General features: G+C 32.4%; 3 protein-coding genes across 4 annotated transcripts; 1 reads left to right on the plus strand and 2 right to left on the minus strand.

The window, feature by feature from the left end:
• Positions 1–2: 2 nt before the first annotated feature.
• On the plus strand, positions 3–4,443 carry LOC112744233 (auxin efflux carrier component 5). Its single transcript, XM_025793789.3, has 5 exons — positions 3–950; positions 1,673–1,758; positions 1,876–2,033; positions 3,595–3,671; positions 4,046–4,443. The coding sequence occupies exons 1-5, from the start codon at positions 199–201 to the stop codon at positions 4,116–4,118; spliced, it is 1,146 nt and encodes a 381-aa protein (XP_025649574.1). The 5' UTR covers positions 3–198; the 3' UTR covers positions 4,119–4,443.
• LOC112744234 (ubiquitin carboxyl-terminal hydrolase 2) lies at positions 4,388–7,481 on the minus strand. 2 transcript variants are annotated; one of them, XM_072215057.1, is made up of 6 exons: positions 7,350–7,481; positions 6,924–6,972; positions 6,257–6,297; positions 5,739–5,785; positions 5,489–5,591; positions 4,388–5,323 (listed from the first exon to the last, which is right to left on the minus strand). In XM_072215057.1, exons 2-6 carry the CDS (start codon positions 6,952–6,954, stop codon positions 4,547–4,549), a joined length of 999 nt encoding a protein of 332 aa, XP_072071158.1. In that variant the 5' UTR covers positions 6,955–6,972; positions 7,350–7,481; the 3' UTR covers positions 4,388–4,546. The 2 variants fall into 2 exon arrangements, with proteins under 2 accessions (XP_072071158.1, XP_025649575.1); XM_025793790.3 differs by having other exon boundaries at positions 6,251–6,297.
• A 5,245-nt stretch (positions 7,482–12,726) lies between these two features.
• LOC112744235 (short-chain dehydrogenase reductase 2a-like) lies at positions 12,727–14,366 on the minus strand. Its single transcript, XM_025793793.3, has 2 exons — positions 14,121–14,366; positions 12,727–13,870 (listed from the first exon to the last, which is right to left on the minus strand). Exons 1-2 carry the CDS (start codon positions 14,228–14,230, stop codon positions 13,048–13,050), a joined length of 933 nt encoding a protein of 310 aa, XP_025649578.1. The 5' UTR covers positions 14,231–14,366; the 3' UTR covers positions 12,727–13,047.
• Positions 14,367–15,738: the final 1,372 nt, after the last annotated feature.

The following is a 15,738-nucleotide window of genomic DNA, read 5'->3' on the forward strand; positions in this document are numbered from 1 at the left end:
TTAGTTTGTATCATTCATATTGTTTACAGCTAGCTATAGCAAAAATAATCAGTCAATTAGTAAGTGGTGTATCTAATTATATATTCATATCATTCATTTTTGTTTATTTAGAGCATTTGTTGAATCTAAGGTTTAGTATTGTTTATTATAAGATCAAAACTAAAGAGAGCTAGCTAGGGAAATTAGAAGAGAAAAAAAATGATAGGGTGGGAAGATGTGTATAAGGTAGTAGTGGCCATGGTTCCACTCTATGTAGCTCTAATGTTAGGTTATGGTTCAGTGAAATGGTGGAGAATAATCCCTAGGGAACAGTGTGATGCAATAAACAGGTTGGTTTGTTACTTCACCATGCCACTCTTCACATTTGAGTTCACAGCACACATAGATCCTTTCAAGATGAATTTCTTGTTCATAGGAGCTGACACAATTTCAAAGTTCATCATAGTCTTGGTTCTTGTATTTTGGGCTAAGTTTAGTAGCAAAGGTAGTTATGGTTGGTCCATAACAAGCTTCTCATTGTGTACCCTAACAAATGCCCTAGTTGTTGGGGTACCAATGTTGAAAGCCATGTATGGACCAACCGGCGTGGACCTTGTGGTTCAATCCTCCGTTGTTCAAGTTATATGGCTTTCGCTTCTCCTTTTCGTCTTGGAGTTCCGGCGAGCCGGAATAGAAGGTGCTACCGCGAATATTATTGTTGATGATGGTGCCTTGAAGTCCAAGGCAACTAGTGCTACAATCATTGGTAGCAATAATAATAATAATGGTTTTGATGATGTTAATGGAGGGAAAGATTTGGAGGCAACATCAACAACAACCTTAGAGATTGGTGATGTTGGTACTAGGCCACCTTTTAGGCAGTTGATGAAGCTTGTGTGGATAAAACTTGCAATGAATCCAAATTCCTATGGCTGTGTCATTGGGATTTCTTGGGCTTTCATCTCTAATAGGTATACTCTATGTCCTTCATTGACAATAATTATTTATTACATGAAGTTTATTATTATGGTGGTTTATGATGATTATATAATTTAAGTGTGGTCAAAATTAAGTTTACAATTTTTTATTATTTAATAATATTTTTTATTTTTTTAAATAATAAAAAAGGTTTCCTTAACTATAATAACATTTTTAAGTGTTATATGTCAAAGTTATATATAACTATCATAATATGCACCTGCTATTATCATTTCTATATGTATTAACATTGACTATATGTTTTGATTAACCATATGTGCATGCATGATGAGTAGTTGAAAATTTATATTAGAAGTTTTCTTTTGTTGTTTTTGTACATTTGTTCAATATCAAGATTTTTCATTTTGAAAAAAAGTAAGAGGAAAGAATTTTTCTTAGTTAATGTTAAGTTTTGGTTAAAAGAAATAAAGAATGGTTTACTAATAATTACTATACATTCTTTTAATAATTTATTTTTCATATATTGTAAGGTAATTTTCTTTAACATGAATAATTTGAAAAAAAAATTGAGATAATGAATTAAATAATTAGGTTAAATAATAATATTCTTACTTATGTTGAGCAAGTATTTTTGAAGAAGATAGAATATGTTACTAGATGTGTATTGTAATTGATGCTAAAATATGATGTTGGAATATATATAATAGCAATGTATAGTAGTTGGGTGTAACTACATGAATATATATAAATATAGGTGGAATTTGGAGATGCCAAGCATAGTAGAAGGTTCTATATCTATCATGTCAAAGACTGGTACCGGCACTGCCATGTTTAGTATGGGTGAGTGTCATACATCACATGCTTAATTAATTAATTAACATTTGTTTTAATTAATTATCACTAATTAAATAATAACTTCACTTTAATTAAAGTTGGAATATGATGAGTCAATTTCAGGTATTTTTATGGCACTACAAGAGAAGGTGATAGCTTGTGGAACAAGTATGACTGTGTTTGGTTTGGTTTTAAAGTTCATAGCTGGACCAGCAGCCATGGCTATAAGTTGCATTGCTGTTGGATTGCGTGGTGATGTTTTAAAAGTCGCTATCATTCAGGTGCATATATAGTACATACAACTCTTTTATTTTTCTTTTTGTTTTATTCTCAATCATTTATACTTATACCATTATTTGTATAAAGATGTTTTCATGTGAAGGTATTATTGACATGTATGTATTATTGTATTATATTAAGTAATTTAGTTAAATATATTAAATTATTTAACAATTTTATTTATTATTTTTATATAAAAATATATTTACTTGAGTAATTATTTTATTTTTTTTATTATTAGGTTAAATTACTTTATCAATTTTTATAATTTCAATAAATTTATAATTAAATTTTTATAATTTAAAAATTTTTAATTAAATCTTTATACTATTTTAAATTTTATAATTAAACTTTTATCCTATTTTAAAAAATTAGAATTAACGTGATATTTTAAAAAATGAGAGGACTTTTAAATTTAGAAATTTATCCTTAAAGTATGAGCATTTTTAATTTTAAAAAATATTCTATTAATTCTAATTTTTTAGTACGATAAAAATCTAATTATAAAATTTTAAATGGTATAGGATTCAATTATAAACTTTTAAATTATAATAACTTAAATATAAATTTAGTACAATTATAGGAACGACCGAATAATTTACCCTTATGTTATCATTAGGTCAAACACTTGCTTTGAAAGTTGTACTTTCTTTTTCTATCAATGAAAGTTTATAACTTTGGAAAAAGAAAAACACTTTCCTTGAAATATTACATGTGATCCATCAACTGTTTGATCGATGAAATATATGATATAAAAAACTATATAATTTTGTTTATATTAATATCAATGTTATTTAATCTGAAATTTTTATACTTTGAGATGGTGGGTTATAAGTTAGAATGACATTGCATTATATATATCTATATATAGCAAGGCATGAGTCATATATACATATTTGATATTCTAATTGAATATTGTATGCACAACATATTACATGTTTTATAAAGCTAACATATAATTTAATTAATGAAAGAGTAGTAATTGAGTCATTAATTACTTTGATGTCGCCACAACTTTAATTTGTATATGATTAAGTGGCATGAACCATGATATTGATATGTGACTATGTCCACCAAAACACACTACGAAGTATGAGTGATAGTATAGTGATTAATATAATTAATTAATATTAATGTTTTATATTATAAATCAGTTCAAAGAAGCAAATTTGATGAGAGAGGGAGAGAGAGAGAGAGAGGTGGAACAAGTGTACACACACCAAATACCGAAAGGGCATTCAAACATGACTCAACCTCCTTTCTTTTCTGTGGAAGTGGCACACACAAAATAAGTGTTTAAGTTAACATATATTCTAAGATTATTAATTGAGAAAAATATAAGTTTCTAGTAATAGTAATCTTATTACGGAAATGTTTGGTAACCAAAGAAAATCAGTCAAAAACAGCCATAATTTGCCTTATTTAGCATTCATTAATTGTTGCGACAATTAATTAATGCTAAATAAGACAAGTTCTGACTGTTTTTTTTGTCTACCTAGCATTACCCATCTTAATATACATCTTTATGGTGATCATTGAGTAGTTGAATTGTGTGGCATGCAGGCAGCAGTACCACAGTCCATAACTTCCTTCATTTTTGCCAAAGAGTATGGATTGCACCCTGAGATTCTCAGCACTGCGTAAGTCCTTTTCTTCTTAATAATCTACAATCATATTATAACGGGTCAAATTCCTCTAAAGCCAGAAAATTAATAAAATGATAAAATAAGTCACTCTTCAATTAAAATAGCGTAAAACGGTTTTATACATGCATCAAATTACATAATATCACATCATCAAAAATAACTATTTTTTATATTAATTCCGTGAATGATTATCTAAAAGAATAGATAGTGCATTAAAATTAAACTCTTAAGTATTAATACCCTTAAATTTTACTAGAGTAGAGAAAAAAATAACTTAGTGCTTATACTATTATTGATGTATTGTTCGGTTGTTCCTGATAGTTATGATCTGAATTTTGAGCTAATATTTTTTACTTCATGGTCAACAGGGTGATCTTTGGGATGATTGTTTCACTTCCAGTTCTAATTGCCTACTATGCAATATTGGAGTTTGTTCATTAACCCACCAAAAAAAGGAGTCTGAAATAGAGAATTGTTCAAGGTTGAATTGTTATTTGTAATTTATTTATGTCCATGTTGCAATTTGTAATTTACTTAGTAGTATTATTATTAGGGTCGCCAATCAATTTTCCCATGAATTGTAACACAAACCTTGAAAAGATTCCATGTTTTGAGTGACTATAGTTAGGTTACTAGGTTAGCCATAAGCCATAAATAAATAATTTAAAATAGAATTCAATTCTAATGCAAAAATGACTACTTCAGAGGCATGTGTAAATCAAACATCATAATTAATTTATAAAGTTCTAGTTATTGATTGAAGCAATGCATCTTGTGCAGTTATTTGTGTAACTTAAAAGGTAAGATATCAAATTATTTTGTTCAAGGTAGAAACAGAAATCATAATGCTGTGACAATCTGTGACTAAACTACTGAGGGCTACTTGTTTTGTGCTTGGCCTCCTCAATGAGAGGCATCAACTGCTGCTTCTCAGCAAGAATCTTAATGAAGTTGAATAAAAATGGGATGTAATTGTGTTTCCGACGAATATTTTCCGTTTTCCATTTCTTCGCCTTCTCTTCCTCCATCAAGATCTTCTCTGTAGCAGCTTGGATGCTAGCATTCACTTCTGACAGAGAATTATTCAGCGCCTCGTAGCTGCTATTGTCCACTAGTCTCTCTGACGTTGATACGGCCAGCTGCTGCAAAATATGCTCTCGCCTCTTCTGAAGCTCCTTGAGCTCAGCAGTGTAAATCTCTTTCCTGTTCTTGACAACTGCCATGACATTAAATCTTATCTCACTCCGGGAATACCTCTCGATGCGTTCTTGGATCACAGGTTGCACCATCTTCAGCCATTCCATATCACTTTGTGTGCCGGAGCACTGTCCAAGGCTAATAGGACCTTCCTTTAATCCATCGAGCTCGTATAGCACTCCATCAACAGGTAAATAGCTTATGAAATGATAAACACTGTCATCTTTGCCAGCAACCTTCTGCTCTTCGGGGATGAAAGGTTCAGGCTTTGCAAAGCTGTTATGTGCCATACGAATCGCTTCGCTATTATTGATAGCCAAACCTTTGAGTTCAGGAGGAAAGTCCTTGGTGAACTGTCTCAATTTCGTCAACTCTGGACCAATGTCGATATCCGGAGAATTCATAAGAATAGACAAGATTGCTTGGGTTGCACAAGCATTGTTTATTACCTACAAATGGACCACTAAAATTAGTAAAGTAACATAATTAATTAAATCTAGGATTAAATAAGCTTCTAGTCTTTGTAAAATGAGTGATTCTTTCACAAATTTTTACAAGGATGAAAACTTACTGCAACCTTCAATCTATAATGTAAAAATAGGAAGGAAACTCACCTGGCTAGCAAAAAACAAATTAGGGATTGGATCTTTTATCACAACACGATCATCCTTTTCTCCGAGACGCCATTTGAAAAGAAAAATCAACCCATATACTGGCCTGTAATCAAGGGTGAAATGTGCCCAACCGAAGATAGGGGGAAAGAGAAAGTGGGCCGGATGGCGAATGTTCGCAAATTAATTATATGATAAGGTGTAAATGTCGTCATAAGTTCAAGAGTAGCTGAGACTGCGACAGTACACCAACCTTAAGCCATTGAGAGCTTCGAGGTCCAACGAATACAGCTCCTCAACCTGTCAACAATATCTACACATCAGGGTAGAATGCAGAGTTTGAAAAAGGACAAAGCAACATAATAAATTCCCCACAGGACGCAGCATCCAGCATATACCAGTAGCAACCCTTAAATTGCATTTGCATACTCATAAAACTTAGAAAATTCAGTCAATATATAGCACATGGTGTTTACTTTGATTGTGAGTAGTGTTTTGGAATAGAAAGAAATAGGAACAACCGATGAAACTGTGACTTACGTTCGGGCTAGTAAAGCTTTCACAAGATTCTTGTGAGTATCTTCACAAAATATCTTAGCACTTAGCATTACCAACTTCTAACTTAAATGAAGCATTTGTAAGAGTTTTTCATGATGATACCTTTTCAGGATACCGCAAGCTAAAACTATGATATAAAGTAATATGTTATTTGTCTTACTAGCATAACTATATAAGCGAAAAGTACATATATCTGAATAAGAATACCTGTACCCCTTTAACTTGCATTTGATGTATAAGTTCTGTAAATACACCTGGGAGAAAAAAAGAAGCCGAAAACTGTAAGCAAAGTTCCAAATATGTCATATAAACACTATAATTACACAAATAAGATACTTGGTAAGACTTCAATCCTAGATACATTTTTAATCATCACTAAGATATATTTAGATAGCTAAGTTATAAAGCTAAATGAGCTTCTGCTGATCCCTACTAATAACTTAAGCCATTATAAGTTCAAATTCAATCATGACATTTGAATTTAAAATTCAGCAAAACAATGAATATAATCTCCTACCCTTCATTGTTCACCATTCAAATTCAATGAATAGGTTCAGGTTCTTCACACATCAAACTCGGTTTCACAGATAAATGATACACAATTACACGTACATTATGTTATAATAAGAATCCTTTTTAGACAATCTCAATCAACTAATATACTATTCAGTACTAGTAGCTATCAATGATAAATTTATCAAATCAAGACGAGCAATAGTTGCATGATTTTGGAAAACCTTTTTAGTATTATCACAATGTTAAGTAAATAAGACACAAATAGTTCCATTCGATGTCACAAATTCATTCAAAATAATCAAACACAGGGAAAAAATAAAACAAAATCTAAAAAACAGAAAAAAGGAAGCATGTGTGAGCATACCAGGATCCGACTCAATGGTGCACCAAGACATGGCTGAGAATTATATAAGCTGCAAAAAAGCAAGAAAAAGAAAAAGATGACAAGAGAGACCCCAAATTCCCAAAATAATTGAAAATATAGCGTAGCATCCAATCAAATACTTCAAAGTACAAAAAAAAAAAAATCAAAACGTTTGCCCTGTTATACAAAAAAAAAAATTGTAACTTTGAGCTAAGAATAACATAGAAGCTTAGAATCTCCCCCAGAATTTCTTTTGATGCAAATGGGTCCTCGCAATTGGAATGAAATTAGATGAAACATCCAACAAATACTATCAAAATTAAACCTTTATTTGTTTTTCCACAAAAAAAAACGAAGTAGGAGGAATTGAGTAAAGAGAAGTAAAGGTAGAAAGCGAAAAAGCATAGGAGGGAATGAAATTAGCACCTGAGCTGTGTTTTGCAACTTAGCTTGGTTAGTTTTGTGAGTTTGGAGGTTGAAGAAGACTCACTCAACTGAAGCATTGTAAATTGGTGTCATGGTGTGAATGTGTGATAGTAGCTCTTTCCTTCAATTCTCATCAACGGCTAATATACCGCCATGTCAGCACCACCAGATAAACTTTAAAATAATTATTAATAGTTTCATGGTATAAATGAGTTTCATTTTAATATTTTAGAAAAAATTTTAAGTGTACCGTTATATCGGTATTTCACTGATTTTTAACCGTTGATCTTAATTATATAAAGGGTAAAGTATATTTTTTGTCCCTAAAATTTGACAAAAGTTTCAAAAATACCCCTAAATTTTATTTTGTTTCAATTTTGTTCTAAAAATTTTCGATTTGCATCAAATATACCCCGAATGGCTAATTTTTCAAAAAATTTAAGACCAATTCAACAACAATTTCATAAGAACAACCCTTAACACAAGCAAATCAAGCATAGTTTTCATGCATTATTATTAGATTGGTTTTAATTTTTTTGAAAATTTAGTCGTTAAGGGTATATTTGATGCAAATCGAAAACTTTTAGGACAAAATTGAAACAAAATAAAACTTAAGGGTATTTTTGAAATTTTTGCTAAACTTCAGGGACAAAAAATATATTTTACCCTTATATAAAATATATAATATATATAATTAAGATCAACGATTAAAAATTACTGTAATACCGATACGATGGTACATTTGAAATTTTTTCAATATTTTATACTATTATAATATTATTTAATTAGATTTATTTTTTTGGAAGCGGTTTACATGTACGCTGTACTTTAGTAGAACATTACTATTCTTATCGTTTTAACTAATGAGATTTATAATTGTTAAAACCAAGAGATTAAATTGGAGAAAATATGGTATATTATTGAGTGAGTTACATTTAATGTATAAGGGTATATATAAATACTAAAAAAATTAAAATAATAAAAACATAATATTCTATTTTATATATATATATATATATATATATATATATATATATATATATATATATATATGCTAAATAATGCTACGAGACGAATAGGATGATGAGTTTTCGTGAAAATATCAGTAGTATAATCCAGAGTCCCAACAGTTACGAGACGAATAGCATCAATAAGAAGGCGTTGTCAGACAAAATGACAATCAATCTCAATGTATTTGGTGCGTTCATGAAAAACATTATTATGAGCAATCTGAATAGTACTGCGATTGTCACAATAAACAGTAGTTGGAGACGACTGAGGGTCACCCAAGTCTTCGAGAAGCCAACGAATCGAGACAACCTTAATAGTGGTGTCAGTAAGAGCACAATATTCAGCTTTGGTACTTGATCGAGTAGTGAACATTTGTTTTTTGGCTCGCCGGAAAATGAGAGAGACACCAAAAAACAAATAATAACCAGTAGTAGAACGACGATCAGTGGGATCACCAGCTCAATTAGCATCTAAGTATGCTTGAAGAGTTAAGGATGAATGGGCAGAAAAATGAAGACCATGAGAAGTATACTCAATGCGGCTATCTGTAATTCCACCTCGAGCAAGAAGATTAGAAGCATACTTAGCTTGAGAGAGATAGATGCCATCATCCGAGGATATGACTTCAAGGCCAAGGAAATAACGGAGAGAACCAAGATCTTTCATCTCAAAAATGTGGTGAAGGAATACTTTAAGATCAGAGATACCATCAACATCATCTCCAGTAATGATCATGTCATCAACATGCAAAAGTAGAAGAACAGCCCCACGTTCACTTTTACGGATAAAGAGAGCATTCCCATGAGGGCTGCAGGTGAAACTGAGATTGCATATAGCGATGCTGAACTTGTCAAACCATTCACAAGGAGCTTACTTAAGACCATAAAGTGCCTTACGAAGGAGACAAACTTTGCTAGAAGGACAAGGATATCCCGGGAGTAGTTTCATATAGACCTTCTTTTTCAAATTATCATTGAAAAATAAATTCTTCACATCTATCAAACTGAGAGACCATTTTCTTATCGTAATAATGGCAAGGAGAGCGCGAACAGATGTGAGACGAGCAACAGGAGCAAAGGTCTCTTCATAATCAATACCATACTCTTGCATACATCCTTGAGCGACCAATCATGCTTTATAACGGTCAATAGAACCATCAGAGCAAGTCTTGATCTTGTATACACATCTACTACCCACAATTTTGTGATTAGAATGAGGATCAACCAAATTTCAAGTGTGTAATTTTTCAAGAGTCTGAATTTTTTTCTGCATTGCTTGCTGCCAATTTGAATTTGTGGAGGCTTCTTGGAATGACTGAGGTTCATGGTAATAAAGAATAGTAGAAAAATAATGATAATCAAGAAGATGAGGAGGTGGATTTCTTACCTTAGAAGAACGATGGGAGGGAGGAGGCATGACAGCAAGAGTAGAATCATCGTCCGTCTGAAATCATCGAGAGATGAAGAAGGCAGAAGAGTAGAAGGCTCGAGGTTGACTGGAGATAGAACCTGTAGAATCATCACTAGAAAAAGATCAACATTAGGATTAGTAAAAAACGGTGACTGAGTAGGAGGAATGAAATCAAATGAGGAGAACTTAGAGAACATGTGATGTTTCCAAAATACAACATGATGAGATATACTTCACGTCTAGATAGAGGATCCCAACAACGATAATTCTTGTGTTCAGTACCATAACCAAAGAAACAACACATGCGAGTCTGAGGTTCAAGTTTATTATGTTCATGAGGTTGAAGAAGAACAAAACAAACACAACCAAAAATTTGAAGAGAACTGTAATCTAGAGAAGTATGATAAATACGCTCAAAGAGAGTAATGTTACCGAGAACAGAAGAAGGGAGTCTATTGATAACATGGACAACAGTAAGAATAACCTCACCCCAAGTACACTCAGGACACGAAGAAGAAATAAGCATTTCACGAATAGAGTGAACAATGTGACGGTATTTGCGTTCAACCTGTCCATTTTGTTGAGACGTACCAGGACAAGAAAAATCAGACAAAGTACCATGTTCAGCGAGAAAAGCTAAAAGTTTGGAGTCATGGTATTCCATAACATTATCGCATCGAAAAACTTTAATGACCTTAAAAAATTGAATTTTAATTATAGTGGCAAAGTTAATATAAATCTAAGGTAGCTCATGGTGATTAACCATCAAGTAAACTCAAGTAAAGCGTGAATAATTATCAATGAAAACTACAACGTATCGAGCCATTCCCATAGAAGCGGTGGGAGCGAGGCCCCAAACATAAGAGTAGATAAGATCAAAAGGAGAGCGAGCAAGACATGAATTACTGTGAAAAGATAAAGCAGGTTGTTTGACAGTTTGACAAGAAATGCAATCAAAAGACTCATTGTTAACCTGACCCAAAATATCCTTAGACACAAGAGAACACAATTTTCCTAAGGAGCTGTGGACAAGATGGTGACACCACAAGTGAAGGGTAGAGGGAGAAGAAACAGCACAGAGATTTGACACAGGAATATGAAGATTCTTGAGCTCAAACAATCTTCTGACCTTCTGTCCAGTCCCGATGATCTATCCCGTCCAACGATCCTACACACGACAATCAGAAATAGAAAAATTGACATCAAAACCGAGTTCAACAAGTTGACCAACATAGATAAGATTAAAATTTAATTTTTGAATAAAATAAGTATGAGGAAGATGAAGATTGGACTATGAAATAAAACCCTTATGTGTCGCATGCAATAGGAAACCATCAGCAGTGTTGACAGAATGTGCATTTGTAGGGGTAGACAAAGATGAAAAAGGATATCGCAGAGAAAACATGTGATTAAAGCAACCAAAATTAAAATACCATTTAGAATTACCTGGAGGAGTAGAAAGAGCAGCAGAGGTATTACCAGAAAAGGAGAGAAGTAGCCTAAGAAGATACTCAATGTTGGATGGAGAGACAGAAAGTGGATTGAGAGAAGCAGAGTTGGTGAATTCAGTAGCAGTAGTAGAAGCGGGCACATTCTGATTAGTGTAGTTGGAACGAGAATGACACTTGTTTTGATCCGAACATTGTGGGCGCGTAGGACAGATAGTAATCAAGTGTCTCAAGAGCTTGCAATAATGGCAGAATAGTGTTGGACAATTGGAGCCAATGGACCTTTCTGTTTGTATTTGCGACATTCAATAGAAGAACAGTCTGAGAAGAGGTGCCCAAAACAGTTACAGTTGCGATAGAATGTACCCTTTCTGTTTGCGGCATCAAAAACATCTGTTTTTTTCATGATAGTAGATACAAAGATGATAGAGAGGAAAGAAAATACAAGATCGGAGCAAAAAACGATGAAAGAGTGCTGATTCATATCCTGTTCCTTGGCATGAGCAGTCCTTTGGTAGCGATTGTATCGTTGCTGGATCCACTCATAAGAGTGATGATTCATATCACCTGATAATAGCATTCTTTAGGATCTCTGCATAACAATCTTCTTCATCTACCTACATGTTACCATAACACCATAATCTCAGTCAATTTCATCACATTTTTCAACTACAGATCACAGCTTATTAACAATCAGCTTAAATTTTTTCATTTAAATTTTGTCTATTTTACACCTTTAAAATCACATACTACAACATATCAAGTGATTTCACATATATAAAAAAAATATTGAGAAAAAACATTAACTGTCTCAATTTGTCTCCTGAAGGATAAGAGTCAGGTTTTCATCTTCAACAACTTTGAGAAAATAATAGAAAGGGTTACTATTTACTACCAACCTGAAGTCCTGAACAAAACCTCAGCATTGAACATTAAATTAAAATTAACAGATAAAATGAAACAAATCAACTTAAATAAATGAAATTTTAATTTTAGGAAAAAATAAAAACCTTAAACACCGTCCATCTCTTTCTCAACCTTGGTCTGTATTTTGTGGAAGGCCCTAACTTTCTTCTTCTCTACTTCGATGAGAACATGGGTTAGTAAAGATAAGTAATTTTCCAAAATCAAAACTCTTTTACTCTGATTCAATCACAGTTTCAAAAAATACGTCGTGTTTTACTATATATATGCCATTTTAGAACCTTATAACAGAGTATTTGGTAGATATAAACACTTATATCAGCTTTTAAAAGAAAAATAATGAAAATAATTCATAAAAACTCACTTGAATGATCTTCTTTGAGACAGACATGATGAACACTGTTTAAAATAGAGAAGTTAGATATGATGAAGAAGTGTGAACTGTGTAAAATTAAGGTTACTTTCTGCGAGTCGGATTAGGCTATCCTATGCTGGTAGTTCTTGTACTTTGGCGATACTGTTGTAGTTCTTGTATTCGACGGAGAGGAAATCATCTGAGGCAACAGAAGTAGACGATGCTGATGTCAACGGTAAAAAATTTTCGCTGAGCTTCAAATTTTAAATTTCAATTTTCACTCTCTGCTGTTTTGATAAGTTACACGTGTCATACAATGAAAGCTAACACTTAACAAGTACTGAACACACCACTTGTCGTGTAAAGAATCTACTACTACTCTCTTATTTTATATATATATATATATATATATATATAGATTCTATAGAATTTTTTATTTTTTTGGTATTTAGTTTAGTTCTATAGAATTATTGATATCAACTAACACAGATATGTGCAAGTGGGCCAGAAACAAATTTAAATAAATCACAAAATAAACTTAAATAATTGACTAAAGGCCAATGCAATTTCTTGTAGAAGTGATTCCACCATCCACAACAAGATTATGGCCACTAACATACTTAGATTCTTCACTAGCAAGAAAAAGTGCAGCCTCAGCAATATCGGACGACCTCAGAGTTACCCCTCTCAAATTTGCAAGCCCTCTAACAAACTCCTCAATCTTCTCAACTTCCTCATGCGAAGGCAAATTTACATTATTACCCTCCACCTCCTCACTAGTATGCCACGCGTTAACAAGCAATGACGTGGCAACCCCAAATGGCGAAATTGAATTTACCCTTATGCCATGCCTCCCTAACTCACAAGCAGTGTTCTTAGTGAGTCCAAGAATGGCATGCTTTGAAGCGGTGTAAGAATGTGGACCAAGACCACCCATAACACCCGCAACACTAGCAGTGTTGATTATTGAACCAATTCCATTAGGAATCATGACCCTTGAAGCATGTTTAATTCCCAATGCAACACCTTTAACGTTGACCCTCATTATCATGTCAAACTCATCAGGGTCAAAATTGACAATGCTCTTCTTGGAATTTGATTGGTCGCCTAGCACACCGGCGTTGTTGAACATTATGTCCAGTTTGCCGTATTTGGAGACTGTGGAAGTTACCAAATTGTCCACGTCTTGTTCTATGCTGACGTCACAGTGGACGTAGGTCGCTGATGGAAAGAGTGAGTTTGCAAGATTGGAACCATGTGTGTCGTCCACGTCAGCAATTACAACCTTCGCGCCATGTTTCACAAAGAGTCTCACTGCTGCTTCACCTATTCCTTTGGCACCACCAGTTACAATCGCAATTTTCCCTTCCAACCTATAATAATAATAATTATCAACCATATATTAATTAATATTTCATAAGCAATACTGATCTTTATTAAAAAGTAACGTAAATTACTTCCAAAATTTAGATTACCGGTAATAAGCTATAACCAAACAAAGAAATTTTTAAGAGTGAGTTACTTAATCTAACATCACCAATAATGTGATAGATTAAGTCCTTAATAGTAAGAGAAGATGATCGATGACTTTAGGTTATATAGAACTGAATGAATTATGAGTACCTATTTAAGGGAGGGGATGATAAATTGGTGGTGTCTGGTGGTGTTGTTGTGTGAAGAGGCACTTCTTGAATGGGTCTATCATCAGACATAACTTCTGTAGCTGCAACCATGCTTATTAATTGAGACAGTGTGTGTGGCTCTATTGCAAAGTGTTCGAAAGACAGAGGAATTTATATGCAGAGCAGATTAGAGAGGCTTAAATATTAGCTTCAAGTTATTGGCGTGGCTATATATGCGAAACTACGTGAAATTATAGGATCAAAACCACCCATATATATATGCGTTGATGTGTGTGTTTTTTCAGAAGGATAAATCTTGAGTAACTTACTTTGCATCAAAACTAACCTCACATTTTTGTTATTATTGATGATCATTTAATTTGGTTGTTATGACTTCCAGTGGGGCTACGTTTTATTTCATACATACATGATATAAGTACAAAATTCAATCGATGTCAAAATTCAGAGACGTACAATTGGATAACTAATCCCCTAAATTAAAGTTGTCTTCACATGAGAATAATAAATGAGAATTATTAAATAATTTAATATATTCAGTTAGATTGTTTTTTTCCAAATATATTTAACTAGATTATCACTATTATCTTTCGTAAAAATAATTTTATGTGAACAGCACCTGAAACAAATTAATATTCAATTCATATGTATTTTAGACATATAATATTCATATTTTAAAATATATTTGTTTTAAAGTTTTCGATGTGCTTTTTTTTAATGATGGATTATTATTGATTTTGTTATTTTTTAGTGTGACCAATATATACATACACATGCGTGAATATTCACATGCAGTTGTTTTTATATGAAATTGATAAATAAAAATCGTTAGATAACAATTCAATTAAATATGTTAAATCAATAACAATTTCACATTTAAAAAAACTGCATGTGATATATAAGGGGAAACAAAATCCAATTTATAACTTAGCTTGTAGGGAAATCTCATTTCCTTAGTTAATTGTGGTCGAGGCTTGTTTCATCAGTTGCTCCATGTCTTGTAAGGGAAATGTACCCCATATCATTCAAGTGTTTCACGTGAATTACGTGTTTAGTAATGATATAACAGAATAATAATAATAATAATAATAATAATAATAATAATAATAATAATAAGGTTTGATAACATTCCCCTCAAATAAAGAAGAGGTACAAACATTGGTCTTAAGATAATTCTATACCAATGCCAAGAAAGTATTAATTTAAAAAAAATAAATGTAAGTTTATAATGCATATAAAACTTTTAAGTCCTCAATCATATCATACTCTTAAGAGAGTTATTGGTTTGCACCAACTTATATAAATTAAAAGCCTTAATTATTAGTCTTACAAGATTTGGGAGCACTTTGCGAGACCAAAAAAGTAAGATAGGGACCCTGACAAATATGTTAATTGAAAGGCAACTACTTTCATGAAGATAGCAAAAACATCTTCTTATGATGATCCTTGTTTAAAAAGTGTAACTTATTTATTTAGCAACACTTTAAATAAAGGTAACACTTTTACTTTAAATAAAATCAAGCCCTACAATCTATCATCCAATGGTCAAAATGATGTATCTTCACATAATGATAATCATTAAATCTTCATTGGAGTAGCCA

Source organism: Arachis hypogaea, chromosome 14 (assembly GCF_003086295.3).
Source record: "Arachis hypogaea cultivar Tifrunner chromosome 14, arahy.Tifrunner.gnm2.J5K5, whole genome shotgun sequence".
In the NCBI taxonomy this organism is placed as follows: domain Eukaryota; kingdom Viridiplantae; phylum Streptophyta; class Magnoliopsida; order Fabales; family Fabaceae; genus Arachis; species Arachis hypogaea.

Coding starts and splice junctions, on each gene's coding strand:
- LOC112744235 (XM_025793793.3), bottom strand. CDS start 14,230: ATGGTTGCAGCTACAGAAGTTATGTCTGATGATAGACCCATTCAAGAA. Junction 13,871..14,120: donor TCATCCCCTCCCTTAAATAG/GTACTCATAATT, acceptor TTATTATTATAG/GTTGGAAGGGAAAATTGCGA.
- LOC112744233 (XM_025793789.3), top strand. CDS start 199: ATGATAGGGTGGGAAGATGTGTATAAGGTAGTAGTGGCCATGGTTCCA. Junction 1,759..1,875: donor CACTGCCATGTTTAGTATGG/GTGAGTGTCATA, acceptor AGTCAATTTCAG/GTATTTTTATGGCACTACAA. Junction 3,672..4,045: donor CCTGAGATTCTCAGCACTGC/GTAAGTCCTTTT, acceptor CATGGTCAACAG/GGTGATCTTTGGGATGATTG.
- LOC112744234 (XM_025793790.3), bottom strand. CDS start 6,954: ATGTCTTGGTGCACCATTGAGTCGGATCCTG. Junction 5,786..6,250: donor TGCAAGTTAAAGGGGTACAG/GTATTCTTATTC, acceptor TATTGTTGACAG/GTTGAGGAGCTGTATTCGTT. Junction 5,324..5,488: donor ATTTGTTTTTTGCTAGCCAG/GTGAGTTTCCTT, acceptor GTCCATTTGTAG/GTAATAAACAATGCTTGTGC.